This window comes from Salmo trutta, unplaced genomic scaffold (assembly GCF_901001165.1).
Source record: "Salmo trutta unplaced genomic scaffold, fSalTru1.1, whole genome shotgun sequence".
Lineage (NCBI taxonomy): Eukaryota > Metazoa > Chordata > Actinopteri > Salmoniformes > Salmonidae > Salmo > Salmo trutta.
The window spans coordinates 995,475-1,015,481 of NW_021823154.1; the positions used below are offsets into that span (position 1 = coordinate 995,475).

At 39.8% G+C, this 20,007-nt stretch overlaps 1 protein-coding gene and 1 long non-coding RNA gene across 3 annotated transcripts; one reads left to right on the forward strand and one right to left on the reverse strand.

Moving 5' to 3' along the window:
* Nucleotides 1-4,753: 4,753 nt before the first annotated feature.
* Nucleotides 4,754-5,814, reverse strand: LOC115189447 (uncharacterized). The gene is made up of 2 exons (XR_003876907.1): nucleotides 5,775-5,814; nucleotides 4,754-5,701 (listed from the first exon to the last, which is right to left on the reverse strand). It is a non-coding gene; the product is annotated as an uncharacterized LOC115189447 (long non-coding RNA).
* LOC115189419 (nacht, lrr and pyd domains-containing protein 1b-like) lies at nucleotides 5,693-19,591 on the forward strand. Of its 2 annotated transcripts, XM_029748037.1 has the most exons (11): nucleotides 5,693-6,333; nucleotides 6,432-6,580; nucleotides 10,802-10,845; nucleotides 12,921-12,958; nucleotides 14,970-15,034; nucleotides 15,167-15,381; nucleotides 15,570-15,829; nucleotides 16,081-16,215; nucleotides 18,393-18,525; nucleotides 18,605-18,634; nucleotides 19,217-19,591. In XM_029748037.1, exons 1-11 carry the CDS (start codon nucleotides 6,331-6,333, stop codon nucleotides 19,549-19,551), a joined length of 1,407 nt encoding a protein of 468 aa, XP_029603897.1. In that variant the 5' UTR covers nucleotides 5,693-6,330; the 3' UTR covers nucleotides 19,552-19,591. The 2 variants fall into 2 exon arrangements, with proteins under 2 accessions (XP_029603897.1, XP_029603898.1); XM_029748038.1 differs by having other exon boundaries at nucleotides 5,693-6,580.
* The last annotated feature ends 416 nt before the right edge of the window (nucleotides 19,592-20,007 follow it).

A 20,007-nucleotide genomic window follows, 5' to 3' on the forward strand; every position in this document is an offset into this window, starting at 1 on the left:
TCATAAAATAAAACATTAAAAAAAAACTATTCTTACCAGATAGAATATGAAGTTGTGGGCTGAATACCTGCATTAAGTGTATGAAGACTTTACATGACATAAATATAAACATATAATATAAATCTATACCTGTTGAACCCGCCCACTGTGTTGAAACAGGAAGTACATTTATACGGAAATAGAGGAAGAAATGGACACTGTCGGTCAAAGAAAAATGTTTCGGAGGTTTGTACTGTAGCGTTATTTTACAATTTAATATAGAAAAGTTAGACTATTCAAGAGAGAGGTGATTTAGGTGGTAAAACATCCGCAGAATTATAAAGTTATACAATACTGATTTCAACTTTCAAGAATGATCGTTTTAGGCTTATGCTGATTCCTATATTGATTAACCTAATCAATATGACGTTTTGTTTTTGTCTATGAGATGTGGTATTATTATTATAGGCGATTGACAGCACATTATAATAATTACACATAATCCAGTCGAAATTGTTCTTTCGCTTTCCAGGAAGAAGACGAACATTGTAATTCTTAGTAAAGCTGTCGCTAAAGAAACTCGTCCGTTTCGTCAAGTAAAACTATGTAAACGATGGCTAAATCAAAGTTTATGTTGGGAAAATTCTTTCTGGTGACGCAGATCAGAAAGGCGGTGGTCCGTTTTGGGTCGTTGTTGGTGCGCCGCACCGGTGCGCATTGTTAAAGTACATGTTGAATCGTTGTCGTCACACCTTTTCTCTGAATTCAAGTCTCGGTGCACCGGGCGTGAATCCAATCGGTGAATGGGTTAATTTACTCAACGTTACGAGGAAGGACCAACCTGAATTGTCCAATAGAAACTCTCGTTGTCGTTCTGAAACGTTTTGGGAACGGTTTCTCCTTTTAGGCTACTACTAAACCAGAACAAGAAACGAAAGTGTGTGTGTGTGTGTGTGTGTGTGTGTGTGTGTGTGTGTGTGTGTATACTGTTCTCTTAAAGGGTTAGGAATAAATAGCTGTCAGCTATTTTAACGGTCTGTAACGTCTACTTGGTAAAACGTTTATAATGTCTACTACCATATTTCAATGTGAAGTCTTTGTCAGTTGTGTGTGTTGACCCCAGGTAGACTGGTTGTTGTTAAGGAGTCAGCTAATGGGGATCCTTTTTAAATCAAACAGATTGGGTCTTAATTGTTTGTGACCATGGACTGTAAAATAAGAAAAGTCTCTCATGAAGTCAACCAAGTTAAAGTGATGTGCATCAAAAGGAAAATGAACTACCGGTAGTTAAATATAATATAATATAATATAATATAATATACTATAATATAATATAGGGCTAAATGAACTACCGGTAGTTAAATATATAATATAATATAATATAATATAATATAATATAATATAATATAGGGCTAAATGAACTACCGGTAGTTTAATATAATATAATATAATATAATATAATATAGGGCTAAATGAACTACCGGTAGTTTAATATAATATAATATAGGGCTAAATGAACTACCGGTAGTTTAATATAATATAATATAGGGCTAAATGAACTACCGGTAGTTAAATATAATATAATATATTATAATATAGGGCTAAATGAACTACCGGTAGTTAAATATAATATAATATAATATAATATAATATAATATAGGGCTAAATGAACTACCGGTAGTTTAATATAATATAATATAATATAGGGCTAAATGAACTACCGGTAGTTTAATATAATATAATATAATATAATATAATATAATATAGGGCTAAATGAACTACCGGTAGTTTAATATAATATAATATAATATAGGGCTAAATGAACTACCGGTAGTTTAATATAATATAATATAATATAATATAGGGCTAAATGAACTACCGGTAGTTAAATATAATATAATATATTATAATATAATATAATATAATATAGGGCTAAATGAACTACCGGTAGTTAAATATAATATAATATAATATAATATAATATAATATAATATAGGGCTAAATGAACTACCAGTAGTTTAATATAATATAATATAATATAGGGCTAAATGAACTACCGGTAGTTAAATATAATATAATATAATATAATATAATATAATATACTATAATATAATATAGGGCTAAATGAACTACCGGTAGTTAAATATAATATAATATAATATAATATAGGGCTAAATGAACTACCGGTAGTTAAATATAATATAGGGCTAAATGAACTACCGGTAGATAAATATTAAATATAATATAGGGCTAAAGGAACTACCGGTAGTTAAATATAATATAGGGCTAAATGAACTACCGGTAGTTAAATATAATATAGGGCTAAATGAACTACCGGTAGTTAAATATAATATAGGGCTAAATGAACTACCGGTAGTTTAATATAATATAATATAATATAGGGCTAAATGAACTACCGGTAGTTAAATATAATATAATATAGGGCTAAATGAACTACCGGTAGTTAAATATAATATAGGGCTAAATGAACTACCGGTAGTTAAATATAATATAGGGCTAAATGAACTACCGGTAGTTAAATATAATATAGGGCTAAATGAACTACCGGTAGTTTAATATAATATAATATAGGGCTAAATGAAGTACCGGTAGATAAATATTAAATATAATATAGGGCTAAAGGAACTACCGGTAGTTAAATATAATATAGGGCTAAATGAACTACCGGTAGTTAAATATAATATAATATAATATAGGGCTAAATTAACTACCGGTAGTTAAATATAATATAATATAGGGCTAAATGAACTACCGGTAGTTTAATATAATATAATATAATATAATATAATATAGGGCTAAATGAACTACCGGTAGTTAAATATAATATAATATAATATAATATAGGGCTAAATGAACTACCGGTAGTTAAATATAATATAATATAATATAATATAATATAATATAATATAATATAATATAATATAATATAATATAGGGCTAAATGAACTACCGGTAGTTTAATATAATATAGGGCTAAATGAACTACCGGTAGTTTAATATAATATAATATAATATAATATAATATAATATAATATAATATAATATAGGGCTAAATGAACTACCAGTAGTTTAATATAATATAATATAATATAGGGCTAAATGAACTACCGGTAGTTAAATATAATATAATATAGGGCTAAATGAAGTACCGGTAGTTAAATATAATATAATATAGGGCTAAATGAACTACCGGTAGTTAAATATAATATAGGGCTAAATGAACTACCGGTAGTTAAATATAATATAGGGCTAAATGAACTACCGGTAGTTTAATATAATATAATATAGGGCTAAATGAAGTACCGGTAGATAAATATTAAATATAATATAGGGCTAAAGGAACTACCGGTAGTTAAATATAATATAGGGCTAAATGAACTACCGGTAGTTAAATATAATATAATATAGGGCTAAATGAACTACCGGTAGTTTAATATAATATAATATAATATAGGGCTGAATGAACTACCGGTAGTTAAATATAATATAGGGCTAAATGAACTACCGGTAGTTTAATATAGGGCTAAATGAACTACCAGTAGTTAAATATAATATAGGGCTAAATGAACTACTGGTAGTTAAATATAATATAGGGCTAAATGACCTACCGGTAGTTAAATATAATATAATATAGGGCTAAATGAACTACCGGTAGTTTAATATAATATAATATAGGGCTGAATGAACTACCGGTAGTTTAATATAATATAGGGCTAAATGAACTACCGGTAGTTTAATATAATATAGGGTTAAATGAACTACTGGTAGTTTAATATAATATAGGGCTAAATGAACTACCGGTAGTTATATATGAAATATAATATAGGGCTAAATTAACTACTGGTAGTTAAATATATTAAATATAATATAGGGTTGAATGAACTACCGGTAGTTTAATATAATATAGGGCTAAATGAACTACCGGTAGTTAAATATTAAATATAATATAGGGCTAAATGAACTACCGGTAGTTAAATATTAAATATAATATAGGGCTAAATGAACTACCGGTAGTTAAATATTAAATATAATATAGGGCTAAATGAAGTACCGGTAGTTAAATATTAAATATAGGGCTAAATGAAGTACCGGTAGTTAAATATAATATAATATATTATAGGGCTGAATGACGTGTTAAACCTTTAGATTGGGAGATTTCTGGTTAAACAGATCAGAAAGGCGGTTGTCCGTTCTGCTCACTTCAGGTGCACTCGATTTTAACTTGAGCCGATGTGTTCAATGATTGTCAGCACACACCATTCGTCTTTAATGCAAACCCCACCAGCCAGTGTGCAGGAGGAGATAATCTGATCGCACCTCGTGTGAACTCAAGCCGTGGGCCTTTTCAGTAAACAGAGCAAAACGGAGAGCGACCTACCTGAATTTGTCTAATAGAAACTCTAGTTTTTTGTTGCAGACCGTTTTTACTATGGTTTTCTACACTGTGCACTAATGAATACACCCCAGCTCAGGCTCAATCAAACGTACTCGCCTCACGTCCACCAGATGCATCAAACTCTTTGCGTTCCACAACGCTACGTTGGGGATGCCGCACTAGGCTGTGGTTTGTTCTGTGTACTGCATGAATTCATTATTTTAAACTTGTGCGTTGCTTTACCGTGCGGTGGTACACATGGAAGAACACACACACACTCCAACTAGCTAGCTTTTAGCGAGTTGAAAAGCAAAGCACGTGTGTCAACTATGGAAAATGCTGGCTAGACATCCAGCAAAACAAAACCTCATATACATCTGGTGGACGTCGGGCATTATGCTGCGTTCATAACCTGGCTAGACATCCAGCAAAACAAAACCTCATATACATCTGGTGGACATTATGCTGCGTTCATAACCTGGCTAGACATCCAGCAAAACAAAACCTCATTTACATCTGGTGGACATTATGCTGCATTCATAACCTGGCTAGACATCCAGCAAAACAAAACCTCATTTACATCTGATGGACGTCGGGCATTATGCTGCGTTCATAACCTGGCTAGACATCCAGCAAAACAAAACCTCATATACATCTGGTGGACGTCGGGCATTATGCTGCGTTCATAACCTGGCTAGACATCCAGCAAAACAAAACCTCATATACATCTGGTGGACGTCGGGCATTATGCTGCGTTCATAACCTGGCTAGACATCCAGCAAAACAAAACCTCATTTACATCTGGTGGACATTATGCTGCATTCATAACCTGGCTAAACATCCAGCAAAACAAAACCTCATTTACATCTGATGGACGTCGGGCATTATGCTGCGTTCATAACCTGGCTAGACATCCAGCAACACAAAACCTCATATACATCTGGTGGACGTCGGGCATTATGCTGCGTTCATAACCTGGCTAGACATCCAGCAAAACAAAACCTCATATACATCTGGTGGACGTCGGGCATTATGCTGCGTTCATAACCTGGCTAGACATCCAGCAAAACAAAACCTCATATACATCTGGTGGACATTATGCTGCATTCATAACCTGGCTAGACATCCAGCAAAACAAAACCTCATTTACATCTGGTGGACATTATGCTGCATTCATAACCTGGCTAGACATCCAGCAAAACAAAACCTCATTTACATCTGATGGACGTCGGGCATTATGCTGCGTTCATAACCTGGCTAGACATCCAGCAAAACAAAACCTCATATACATCTGGTGGACGTCGGGCATTATGCTGCGTTCATAACCTGGCTAGACATCCAGCAAAACAGAACCTCATATACATCTGGTGGACGTCGGGCATTATGCTGTGTTCATAACCAAGTGGGAAGGTGGTGATTACCAGTTGTGCTTGTAAATAAATAGTGTTCAAAAACAAATATTAATATATTGCTTTTTTTTTTTATAAATAGCGTGACATAACAACCAAGATGCCCAGCGCTTCAAGCCCCAGCCTCCTCCTCCAACATCCCCTCACTCTGTCAGTCTCATCTCGCGCCCAACACAGTCCAATGCATTTAAATATCTTGCCCCTTCCATAGCAAGCTGCTCTCTCTGCACCGATTGGTGAAGTCATTTAACGTAGAGCTAAATAAAAATACAAATAGAGTGATTTCAGAGGTTTAAAAAAGGAACGATATAAACAGTTACTTTTTTGGGGGGGTTTGAACCGGTTCAGAATGTAATTTTGCTGGTCTAAACAGTGGAAAAATGTATGGTTCTGTTAAGAACGAAACAAATGGAAAATAATTAAAGTTCCAACCCCTGGTTGTTACATTTTAACTGACAAATGCTGTTATCGAGGTCATTTCCTTTAGCAGGTGATGTCGTTGTGTGAACTCTGTGACCACGGACAGTGAACGTCTTGTCATTGTTAATGGTACTTCCAACAATGTTCAGAAATATTGACTGTTAATCTGTTATTTCATATTGTAGCTGAGTGAGCTGTGACTTACATCTAAAAACAAGTTTCTCTAGGGAGAGAGAGAGAAGGGGACCACTGCCTCTAAAATGAGTCTGTCTGGGGAGAGCGAGGAGAGAGGAATTGCCTCTAAGAGGAGGTATTCTGAGAGAGAGCGGGCCAATACCTCTATAAATAGTTTGCCTCAAGACACCAGTTCTACGAGGTAAGAGTTCAGTTGTAAATTTAATATATACAGTTGAAGTCGGAAGTTTACATACACCTTAGCCAAACACATTTAAACTCAGTTTTTCACAATTCCTGACATTTAATCCTAGTAAAAATTCCCTGTCTTAGGTCTGTTAGGATCACCACTTTATTTTAAGAATGTGAAATGTCAGAATAATAGTAGGGAGAATGATTTATTTCAGCTTTTATTTCTTTCACCACATTCCCAGTGGGTCAGAAGTTTACATACACTCAATTAGTATTTGGTAGCATTGCCTTTAAATTGTTTAACCTGGGTCAAACGTGTTGGGTAGCCTTCCACAAGCTTCCCACAATAAGTTGGGTGAATTTTGGCCCATTCCTCCTGACAGAACTGGTGTAACTGAGTCAGGTTTGTAGGCCTCCTTGCTCGCTCACACTTTTTCAGTTCTGCCCACAAATGTTCTATAGGATTGACGTCAGAGCTTTGTGATGGCCACTCCAATAACTTGACTTTGTTGTCCTTAAGCCATTTTGCCACAACTTTGGAAGTATGCGTGGGGTCATTGTCCATTTGGAAGACCCATTTGCGACCAAGCTTGAACTTCCTGACTGATGTCTTGAGATGTTGCTTCAATATATCCACAAAATTTCCCTCCCTCATGATGCCATCTATTTTGTAAAGTGCACTAGTCACTCCTGCAGCAAAGCACCTCCACAACATGATGCTGCCACTCCCGTGCTTCACAGTTGGGATGGTGTTCTTCGGCTTGCAAGCCTCCCCCTTTTTCCTCCAAACATAACAATGGTCATTATGGCCAAACAGCTATATTTTTGTTTCATCAGACCAGAGGACATTTCTCCAAAAAGTATGATCTTTGTCCCCATGTGCAGTTGCAAACCATAGTCTGGCTTTTTAATGGCGGTTTTGGAGCAGTGGCTTCTTCCTTGCTGAGCGGCCTTTCAGGTTATGTCGATATAGGACTCGTTTTACTGTGGATATAGATACTTTTGTACCGGTTTCCTCCAGCATCTTCAGAAGGTCGTTTGCTGTTGTTCTGGGATGATTTGCACTCTTTGCACCAAAGTACGTTCATCTCTAGGAGACAGAACGCGTCTCCTTCCTGAGCGGTATGACGGCTGCGTGGTCCCATGGTGCTTATACTTGTGTACTATTGTTTGTACAGATGAACGTGGTACCTTCAGGCGTTTGGAAATTGCTCCCAAGGGTGAACTAGACTTGTGGAGGTCTACAATTTTTTTTTCTGATGTCTTGGCTGATTTCTTTAGATTTTCCCATGATGTCAAGCAAGGAAGCACTGAGTTTGAAGGTAGGCCTTCAAATACATCCACAGGTACACCTCCAATGGACTCAAATTATGTAAATTAGCCTATCAGAGGCTTCTAAAGCCATGACATCATTTTCTGGAATTGTCCAAGCTGTTTAAAGGCACAGTCAACTTAGTGTATGTAAACTTCTGACCCACTGGAATTGTGATACAGTGAATTATAAGTGAAATAATCTGTCTGTAAACAAATGTTGGAAAAATGACTTGTGTCATGCACAAAGTAGATGTCCTAACCGACTTGACAAAGCTAGAGTTTGTTAACAAGAAATTTGTGGAGTGGTTGAAAAACTGTGTATGTAAACTTCCGACTTCAACTATATTTACACACACACACACACACACACACACACTTAAACAACTAATATAAGAGAAGTATTTCCAAAATACATAACAGGTAGGTAGGGCTGTGGCGGTCATGACATTTTGTCAGCAGGTGATTGTCAAGCAAATAACTGGTCGGTCTCACGGTAATTGACCGTTAATTAACATAAACACATTTAGCATCTCCTGGCTTCCACACCGCCTACAAGCCACTGATTCAGACCATTGGAACATCTACATTTTTTAAAAGTCTAATAAATCCATGTAATAAAGTCTACATCTTCACAATAAATCCATTATTTATTTTAGACAGGTCTAAAGAAACATGATATAATGAAAATGTAGAATATTTCAGAGGAACAGAATAGCATACTCTGAGTTGTCCTTATGTTAGGTCCTGATCTGACTAGGCCATATGGCTGTGGACTACACTAGTTCATTTAGCAGGTTCAGATCTGGCTAGGCCATATGGCTGTGGGCTACACTAGTTCATTTAGCAGGTCCTGATGTGGCTATGCCATATGGCTGTGGGCTACACTAGTTCATTTAGCAGGTCCTGATCTGGCTGTGCCATATGGCTGTGGACTACACTAGTTCATTTAGCAGGTCCTGATGTGGCTAGGCCATATGGCTGTGGGGCTACACTAGTTCATTTAGCAGGTCCTGATCTGACTAGGCCATATGGCTGTGGACGACACTAGTTCATTTAGCAGGTCCTGATCTGGCTAGGCCATATGGCTGTGGACTACACTAGTTCATTTAGCAGGTCTTGATCTGGCTAGGCCATATGGCTGTGGACTACACTAGTTCATTTAGCAGGTCCTGATCTGGCTAGGCCATATGGCTGTGGACTACACTAGTTCATTTAGCAGGTCCTGATCTGGCTAGGCCATATGGCTGTGGACTACACTAGTTCATTTAGCAGGTCCTGATCTGGCTAGGCCATATGGCTGTGGGCTACACTAGTTCATTTAGCAGGTCCTGATCTGACTAGGCCATATGGCTGTGGACTACACTAGTTCATTTAACAGGTCCTGATCTGGCTAGGCTATATGGCTGTGGACTACACTAGTTCATTTAGCAGGTCCTGATGTGGCTAGGCCATATGGCTGTGGACTACACTAGTTCATTTAGCAGGTCCTGATCTGACTAGGCCATATGGCTGTGGACTACACTAGTTCATTTAGCAGGTCCTGATCTGGCTAGGCCATATGGCTGTGGGCTACACTAGTTCATTTAGCAGGTTCTGATCTGGCTAGGCCATATGGCTGTGGACTACACTAGTTCATTTAGCAGGTCCTGATCTGACTAGGCCATATGGCTGTGGACTACACTAGTTCATTTAGCAGGTCCTGATCTGGCTAGGCCATATGGCTGTGGACTACACTAGTTCATTTAGCAGGTCCTGATCTGACTAGGCCATATGGCTGTGGACTACACTAGTTCATTTAGCAGACAAGATTTGCTTAGAATTCCGTTGGCATTATTTTATATTATAGAATGAAGAATACAATTGAAAATAGCTAAATAAAATATAGAAAGGATATTTCCCCAAAATAATTTGAGGGAGTGTTCACATGCGGCTATTCTGTGTTGAGCAGTTAACAAAGAAACAGGAAGTCCTATATGCTTAATTTACAGTTATTTATTCTACCTTAGTTGTGATACAAACGTTGGGCTGTATGTTTAGATTGTTAATACAGTCTAAGGCTGCATGATGCAACTCTAATGATGACTTGAAAAAAGTCTCATGAAAGGCATTTTTTTTGCACAAGCTGTACACACTTCATCAGTCTCTCATTCACAAATTAACAAGCACTTGATAATTCCTCGAATTCCCCGTTAATGCACCCTAAAAAAAATCGATGCTTTTTGCGGCCAGTGGCCGTTGTGCCCTTGGCTGAGTATTATAATTATAATTCCATTCTCCCGGCTGCGTGCAGAAGCACCTCTCACTCACGTCATGTGATCGGGTCTTTCTCACAGGCTACAAGGGAAGACCGACACATCGGGGACGCAGCTGCGCGTGTCCTTATCCAATTCCGAGGCGCATATTGAAGATATTGGATATTGTAGTGACACATCTAGCACTGACATGCAGTATATTAGACAGCTGTGTCACTACAGACCCGGGTTCGATCCCGGGCTTTATCACAACCGGCGGTGATTGGGAGTCCCATAGGGCGGCGCACAATTGGTTAGGGGAGGGTTAGGCCGGTGTAGGCCATCATTGTAAATAAGAATTTGTTCTGAACTGACTTGCCTAATTAAATGTCACCTGTAATGTCACCATCACTTTATGGAAGTTGACATAGTGGGTTATGTCACATTTAGGCAAAGCACCCTGCATAGGGAGCTGTTCTGTCACCCTTTATACACCCTTTGTATTGCTTATGACTGTATGTATACTATATAAAGCCTTTAAGTTGTATTTAGTTTATTCACAGTCTATCCTTCTGCTTTACCAACACCAGAGACCATGGTGGAGAGAGTTGTATCAAGCCTGGACCTGAGGACACCAGAGACCATGGTGGAGAGAGTTGGATCAAGCCTGGACCTGAGAACACCAGAGACCATGGTGGAGAGAGTTGTATCAAGTCTGGACCTGAGAAATGTGAGTGTTACCTGATTTAAATTGTTTTAAAATGAAAATAGTTTGAAAGCGTTCATTATAGTTGAGTCCCAGGCAAGGAACACAATCATAATCTATTTGGTCAAAACAAACTTAAAGGTAGAGTCAGCGATATGACGTAGATGCACAAAGTAAACAGCATAGTGGGTCAATTTCTACAACAACTAAGAGCGTTGGAGCACAAGGCTAAATTTCTCTGCTGTTTTGTTCCCGTGACTAACACGCTGTTAGAGAGTGAAGAGAACCCTTCCACATAGGCAGATACTGTGTGTGACTGTGTGAGAGAGAAGTAAAGCATCTTGCTCATCGCAATATCTGTGGTGCTGCTCGTACATCATCATTTAGCTGACTCTACCTTTAAGCTCTCATCCTAGGATCTACCAGAAATCAGACCCCCAACATCTACAAAACATGGACCAGAATGATGTTGTTTCCTGCTTCCACAAACATGAATTAATATAACACTGTCAGATTATGGTATGCTAATATGTTCCGTGATTCATCCAATGGCATTGAGGAGTATACCACCTCAGTCACCGGCTTCATCAATAAGTGCATTGAGGATGTCATCCCCACAGTTACTGTACGTACATACCCCAACCAGAAGCCATGGATTACAGGCAACATCCGCACCGAGCTAAAGGCTAGAGCTGCCGCTTTCAAGGAGCAGGACACTAATCCGGGAAGCTTATAAGAAAACCCGCTATGTCCTCAGACTAACCATTAAACAGGCAAAGTGTCAATACAGGACTAAGATTGAATCCTACTACACCGGCTCTGACGTTCGTCGTATGTGGCAGGGCTTGCAAACTATTACGGACTACATTTTACATTTACAAAGGGAAGCCCAGCTGCGAGCTGCCCAGTGATACAAGCCTACCAGACGAGCTGCATGCCTTTTATGCTCGCTTTGAGGCAAGCAACACTGAAGCATGCATGAGAGCACCAGCTGTTCCGGATGACTGTGATCACGCTCTCCGTAGCCGATGTGAGCAAGACCTTTAAACAGGTCAACATTCACAAGGCCGCGGTGCCAGACGGATTACCAGGGCGTGTACTCGGAGCATGTGCAGACCAACTGGCAAATGTCTGCACTGACATTTTCAACCTCTCTCTGATCGAGTCTGTAATACCCACATGTTTCAAGTTGACCATCATTGTCCCTGTGCCCAAGAAGGCGAAGGTAACCTGCCTGAATGACTACCGCCCCTTAGCACTCACGTCGGTAGCCATGAAGTGCTTTGAAAGGCTGGTCATGGCTCACATCAACACCATCATCCCGGAAACCCTAGACCCACTCCAATTCGCATACTGCCCCAACAGATCCACAGATGACGCAATCTCTATTGCACTCCACACTGCCCTTTCCCACCTGGACAAAAGGAACACCTATGTGAGAATGCTGTTCATTGATTACAGCTCAGCGTTCAACACCATAGTGCCCTCAAAGCTCATCACTAAGCTACGGACCCTGGGACTGAACACCCCCCTCTGCACCTGGATCCTGGACTTCCTGACGGCTGCCCGCAGGTGGTAAGGGTAGGCAACAACACATCTGCCACGCTGATCCTCAGCACCAGTTACCCTCAGGGGTACGTGCTTATTGCCTTCCTGTACTCCCTGCTCACCCATGACTGTGTGGCCAAGCACGACTCCAACACCATCATTAAGTTTGCTGATGACACAACAGTGGTAGGCCTGATCTGAGACAATGATGAGACAGCCTATAGGGAGGAGGTCAAAGACCTGTCAGTGTGGTGCCAGGCCAACAACCTCTCCCTCAATGTGAGAAAGACAAAGGAGATGATTGTGGACTACAGGAAAAAGAGGACCGAGCACGCCCCCATTCTCATCGACGGGGCTGTAGTGGAGCAGGTTGAGAGCTTCAAGTTCCTTGGTGTCTACATCACCAACAAACTATCATGGTCAAAACACACCAAGACAGTTGTGAAGACTTGCTCACTTATATTCATTTTTATTACAAGTCAATTTAATAATTATTAATTCATTATTACATGAGATTGTCCATTTTAAATAACAAATACTTTTGACTTCAGGGATTCCTCAGAGCTGTAAGACTTGTGACCATGTTGAGGTAAGTCATAATGTCAATTCTTACTTTTACATACCTGCAGGAGTCAGGCACAGTCTCAAAGCCAGGTGTGTGTACTGACCAACCATTCATACTGGGATATAGACAGTCCTGTGTTCTGCTTTAGTAATATAAACACAGTCTCAAAGCCAGGTGTGTACTGACCAACCATTCATACTGGGATATAGACAGTCCTGTGTTCTGCTTTAGTAATATAAACACAGTCTCAAAGCCAGGTGTGTACTGACCAACCATTCATACTGGGATATAGACAATCCTGTGTTCTGCTTGTCGTCATGCAGGATTTTAGCTGTTGTCATATTTTGTCATTAGACAGTTTAATTGATAAATCACCAGCATTCCATGTAACATTGAATAAGTACATTAGATTAGTTACTTTGGTTAATGGGCCAGTTTCCCAGACAGATTAAGTCTAGTCCTGGACCTTAACCTGTTACATCTAGGGGGCAGTAATTTCACGGCTGGATAAAAAACGTACCCGATTTAATCTGATTATTAGTCCTGCCCAGAAACTGGAATATGCATATAATTATTAGCTTTGGAGAGAAAACACTCCAAAGTTTCTGAAACTGTTTGAATGGTGTCTGTGAGTATAACAGAACTCCTATGGCAGGCAAAAACCTGAGATGCTTCTGTTCAGGAAGTACCCTGTCTGAACATTTCTTGCCCTTCTTTATTATCTCTGTCGTTTACAAAGGATCTCTGCTCTTACGTGACAATTCTCACGTCAACAATGGAGTCTCACAGCCCGGGAAAAACAGGAATGATGTCATTCAAAGCCCTGGCTGAAGCACACGAGAGCAAATGCTGAGTGGTCAGTCAATGGACTAAGCCTTAGGCGCGTGACACGCCCCGCCCCCGGCTTTTGGTTTTTTCCTCAGTTTACAGACAGGCAGATTCCCGGTCGGAATATTATCGCTTCTCTACGAGATAAATTGCATAAATATTGGTTTTAAACAGCGGTTGACATGCTTCGAAGTACGGTAATGGAATATTTCGAAATTTTTTGTCATATTTTGCGTCATGCTCGTGGCCGAGATTTAGCGTTGGGATAGTGTCTAGAACGCACGAACAAAACGTCGCTGTTTGGATATAACGATGGATTATTTGGGACCAAACCTACATTTGTTATTGAAGTAGAAGTCCTGGCAGTGTATTCTGATGAAGAACAAGCAAGGTAAGAACATTTTTCTTATAGGAAATGTGATTTTGGTGAAGGCTACACTGGGTGGGTGTCTAAATAGCTAGCCCTGTAACGCCGGGCTATGTACTTACATTATTGCAAAATGTGCTTCATCCGAAAAGCTATTTTAAAATCGGACATATCGAGTGCATAGAGGAGTTCTGTATCTATAATTCTTAAAATAATTGTTATGCTTTTTGTGAACGTTTATCGTGAGTAATTTAGTAAAATCACCGGAAGTGTTCGGTGGGAATGCTAGTTCTGAACGTCACATGCTAATGTAAAAAGCTGGTTTTTGATATAAATATGAACTTGATTGAACAGACATGCATGTATTGTATAACACAATGTCCTAGGTGTGTCATCTGATGAAGATCATCAAAGGTTAGTGCTGCATTTAGATATGGTTTGGGTTTATGTGACATGATATGCTAGCTTGAAAAATGGCTGTGTGATTATTCCTGGCTGGGTACTCTGCTGACATAATCTAATGTTTTGCTTTCGCTGTAAAGCCTTTTTGAAATCGGACAGTTTGGTTAGATAAAGGAGAGTCTTGTCTTTAAATAGCTGTAACATAGTCATATGTTTGAAAAGTGTAAGTTTTCGGATTTAGAGGAGTTTGAATTTCGCGCCCCGCCCATCATTGGATATTGGAGCAGACGTTCCGCTAGCGGAACGTGTAGATGTAAGAAGTTAAAGAACTTTCTATTGAAACTTCCATTGAGAATGCTTTTTAGTCCAGCACTAGACTCAATCTGTGTCCAGGAAACAGGCCCCATATGTATTACTGACATGCTTGTCCTTGTTCAGGACTCCACACACTGGCTTCAGATTGAACCCTTGACTTCCACTGTCCAGGGAGTGACAATGTTCAGGTAAAATAACTACTTTTAATATTTCATTCCACCTGCTAGTGTATTTCCCCATTACCTTTGGGAATAGTCTTCTAATCCAACCTCTCCATTTGACTATTGACCCTCTCTACCATATCTTGTTGTTGCCCTCAGGCACAGGACACCCAAAGGGAGTTATGAGTGCACAGTGTCTGGGCTCCGCTGGCTGTGTGAGAGAGATGTCATTCTGAAGTATCACTTCAGGAACTGGGAACCCTACAGTCAACTTCTGAAAGACATGCAGTACACACAAGGTGGTCCATTGCTGGACATCACTATGGAGTTAGGTGAACTGGAGGAAGTTCATCTGCCACACTTTGTCTGTTTAGGTAAAACCATATAGAAATAATATTCAGAAAGACATTTCCATGTAACTGAGTTTCACTTCCTGAATGAATGAATGAACTATTCTGGGAGTTTGAGTTTACTGTGATCTGGTTCTGCATATTCTTTGTGTCTTAGTTGGATGAATAATACAATATTTGTCTTTCTGTCTCCTTTTTATTGTGTTGTTCAGGGACCAACCCTTCCCTGAGGAATGAGATGAAGATTCTTCATGTAGAGGAACATGGAGTGTCTTTAGAGGAAGTGCATGAGGTCACCAGATTCCATGCTAAGATTCTCCATCCCAAATTCTCATCGGCCTCTGTTGTACTGAAATATATCGCCTGTTGGAACGTAGATGTCCACTGTGACGTGATCCTCTATTTGGCAGTAAAAAGGTCAACAGTCATTTCAAGGCTGTACCTGCTCCTCAGAAACTCCACTCAGAAAGAGGTGAGGCACTTTCACTGAAGTGACAACAGTATGTTGAAACTTACTGAAGGAAAGCTGATAGTTTGTTGAAAATCTCTAGATTACAAAGACAACATGCAGCTCTGTGAGAAATCTATTTCTGTTGGAACATTCATTAATACAGTGTAATACAATATAAACTATGACCAACATTTGTTTCTCAGTGAGCTGCAAGTTGTGTGAATTATGGGACTACATTGTTCTGACTGACTACTACATTGCTCATTTTGTAGGCTGTTCAGGAACGGGAGAAAGGTCAGCTGTCCCAAGGATATTCAGAATTTCTCCTGTCAAGTCCAAATGGGTCCTTAAAGCTGAACAATTGGTTTGCACTGAAGAATCCCCTCTCCACTTCCATCAATCCAGAGGTACAGTTTTTGCAGGCTGAGGACATGAATCTGTCATATTGTATATGTCATGACTATCATTAATGTGATGACTGTTATTTATTGAATCAATTAATTGTTACCCGATTTAAAAAAAAAAGATGTTTAATTAATTAACCAATTAACTTGATTAAATAATCAATTAACTCATTAGGAACTTGGGGCACCACGGAAGAAGTTGTTTCACGAGTTACCATCTATCATTCCCTAACCCCTAACCCCTAACCCAACCCCGACCCCGACCCTGACCCCGACCCCTAACCCAACCCCTAACCCAAGCCCTAACCCAACCCCTAACCCTAGCCCTAACCCTAGCCCTAACCCTAACCCTAACCCTAGCCCCAGCCCTAACCCCAGCCCTAGCCCTAACCCTAGCCCTAACCCTAGCCCTAGCCCTAACCCTAGCCCTAGCCCCAACCCCCAACCCCTAACCCCTAACCCTACCCCTAACCCCTAACCCTACCCCTAACCCCTAACCCCAACCCCACCCCCTAACCCTAACCCCTAACCCTGACCCCTAACCCTGACCCCTAACCCTAACCCCTAACCCTGACCCCTAACCCTGACCCTAACCCCTAACCCTAGTTACCATCTCCTGAATTAAACTCAAGAAGAGATATATATATATACACACACACACACACACACACACACACACACACACACACACACACACACACACACACACACACACATCTCTTGATTAGTCACTTATCAATCATTACCTCATATCAGTCTCATTCTGAACGTCGCAGACCTCTTGAATCTGCAAGAACCCAAGCCTTTTCTGATCATTCAGTACTTCACCTAATTTATTTATTTATTTATTTATTTATTTACTAACTAACTAAATAATAACACACAGAATACACATACACACTTACATGAGATGAAAAGTCCCTAGTGGACTGAAACGATATGACGGCTTGTTGCACAATGGAAAGGGGATGGAGAAAAATAGAGGGAGAGATACAGAGAGTCAACACTTGGATACATTTGGAAACTAGTAGTCAGTAATCAGAGTACTTAGCACTCCAAGCAATGTAATGTAATGCAATGTTTATACGTATTTAGGCGTAGATGTCTTTGTTTGTTGTCTCTCTGTTTTAACCAATCAACTCTTCTATGGGGACAGGGTAGTTGTAGTTCACGCTTCGACGTAATGCTCAGCTTGTCCACCAGAGGTCACAATGTCCTTCTTAGTTGTAGAGCTTCTCTGGTAGTGGAGGTGTTCAAATAGAGCAGACCTGAGATGCACCAGTGATTGTCTGAGATGGGATTTCTTCCTTCCCACCTTGTGTCTTTTAGTCAAAGTTCTAAGACTACTTTTACATGTTACAGCTGCAGACTGAATGTTTCTGGACTCGTAGTGGAGGTTATCTTCTCACCTCGTGTTGGTTTTTCAGTGTTTCCAACCATTTTCGTAACATTCAGCTGTCCATCTGCTGGTCCCATATGTTAATTATTAGTGATTCCTTTTAAGCACTCTGGCCAAAGGGGCGGTTCCATCACAATGACACAGTCTTCTGACCTCATTTGGGGGCGTCGCTTAGTTTTATGTGCAACGGACATGTAAAACTATGATCTCCTTAGAAAACTAAAATCACATTCCTATCTTAACAAAAATAGTTTCATCGTTCTTCATATTTCCTACACAACGTAAACGATGTAAACCTGACATGCACAGTGTGAAAGCTCTTCAAGTTACAGTACTTTCATTATACAGTTTTTATTGACATCACAAAATAATAAAACAATATGACATGATTATTCTTTAGATCCCCACCACATTTCTATAGTTTAAATATTGTTCCAATATGAACTTTTTTGACATTTTTATAGTTTTGGCGGAAAAAGTTTCCTGGAAGACAAAGGCATTCCTTTGGTTGGTACTGAAGAGCAAGAGGGAGATTTCCCTCCTGTTTAATTTATGACCGGGTGTTAAGGTGTCATAACCAGCCTTCCTCTGGGAAAGAGGTCTGGCTATCTGTCAGCCATTTGCCAAGCTGATCTGAGGCCTTGGATCCTCAGCCAGGAGAGTCATGACAATATGAATAACTGGAATATAATTATATTTCACCCTTTCTCTCTCTCTCTCTCTCTCTCTCTCTCTCTCTCTGTCTGTTGTCGCAATCGTTGCACCATATGGCCTTCTACAGAAGATTCAGCTGTTACCTGCAGACACCACACCAAGCTGTTGTAAGATGATAATGGGAAACACAGGGGTTGACATTGAGATGGAGTTAATCGGGGATGACAAGAGGACAGTATGGAGAGATATGCTACGAACAGGTAGGAGAATATGTCAATAATAACTTATTTTCTGACTGATGCTATTTAGAGTGATATAACCTATTTTTGTTTCTTTCAGATGAATACATCACTGAAACCCATTCAACTAGTAAGTAAACATGAGAGAAACAAACCAATGACTTGAGGGTCAGTCAACATGGTTTACTGTAGGACCTGGACTAGTCCTGATTAGAAAAGACTGTCTTCAAGAACAATGACATCTCCCCCAGGACTTTATGTAGATTAGCCTGGTTCTGAATGACCCAATGACATCTCCTCCAGGACTTGATGTAGATTAGCTTGGTTCTGAATGCCCCAATGACATCTCCTCCAGGACCTGATGTAGATTAGCCTGGTTCTGAATGACCCAATGACATCTCCACCAGGACTTGATGTAGATTAGCTTGGTTCTGAATGCCCCAATGACATCTCCTCCATGACTTGATGTAAATTAGCCTGCTTCTGAATGCCCCAGCCTCTTTTTCTACGTCTGCGAAACTGAATATGAATGAAACCTTAGTGGTGTGATGTGTTCATTGATGCAGGTCGTTATTGTTCGAGAATAGGTTCTCAATGCAAAGATTCAATAATGCAATTTAGACTTTTGTCGGTCACTTTGAAAGAAGTCTGCTTCTAAATGACTGAAATGTAAATGTACAAATGTAGTTATTTTGTAACCTGACTCTCTCAGGTGCTGTGTTGGGGGCAGGCCGTCCGGCTGAGAGCAGTCTGACTGGTTCCGCAGAGCAGCAGCTGCGTTCTATACGGACAGAGTTTGTGAAACAAGTGTCAAGACCTGTCCTGGATGTTCTGCTGGACGGACTCCTGCAACACACAGTCATCAACCAGGAGGAAATGGAGTCAGTGAAGGTGATAGCTGAGAGGACAGAGAAGGCACGTGACATCATCGACATGGTGTTGAGAAAAGGAACTGAGTCATGTTCCAAGATGATCAACCTTCTTGGGGAGCTGGACCCCTGTCTTTGTTCACTGCTTCAGATCAACAGTGTTGGGGTACCAACCTAATGGTAGAATGGATAGTAACAGTGTTGGAGTACCAACCTAATGGTAGAATGGATAGTAACAGTGTTGGGGTACCAACCTAATGGTAGAATGGATAGTAACAGTGTTGGGGTACCAACCTAATGGTAGAATGGATAGTAACAGTGTTGGGGTACCAACCTAATGGTAGAATGGATAGTAACAGTGTTGGAGTACCAACCTAATGGTAGAATGGATAGTATCAGTGTTGGGGGTACCAACCTAATGGTAGAATGGATAGTAACAGTGTTGGAGTACCAACCTAATGGTAGAATGGATAGTAACAGTGTTGGGGTACCAACCTAATGGTAGAATGGATAGTAACAGTGTTGGGGTACCAACCTAATGGTAGAATGGATAGTAACAGTGTTGGGGTACCAACCTAATGGTAGAATGGATAGTAACAGTGTTGGGGTACCAACCTAATGGTAGAATGGATAG

Bases quoted from the DNA above. Each gene is read 5' to 3' on its own strand.
- LOC115189419 (XM_029748037.1), top strand. The intron at 15,035-15,166 runs GTAAAATAACTA...TGTTGCCCTCAG, and splicing joins CAGGGAGTGACAATGTTCAG to GCACAGGACACCCAAAGGGA. The intron at 18,635-19,216 runs GTAAGTAAACAT...TGACTCTCTCAG, and splicing joins CACTGAAACCCATTCAACTA to GTGCTGTGTTGGGGGCAGGC.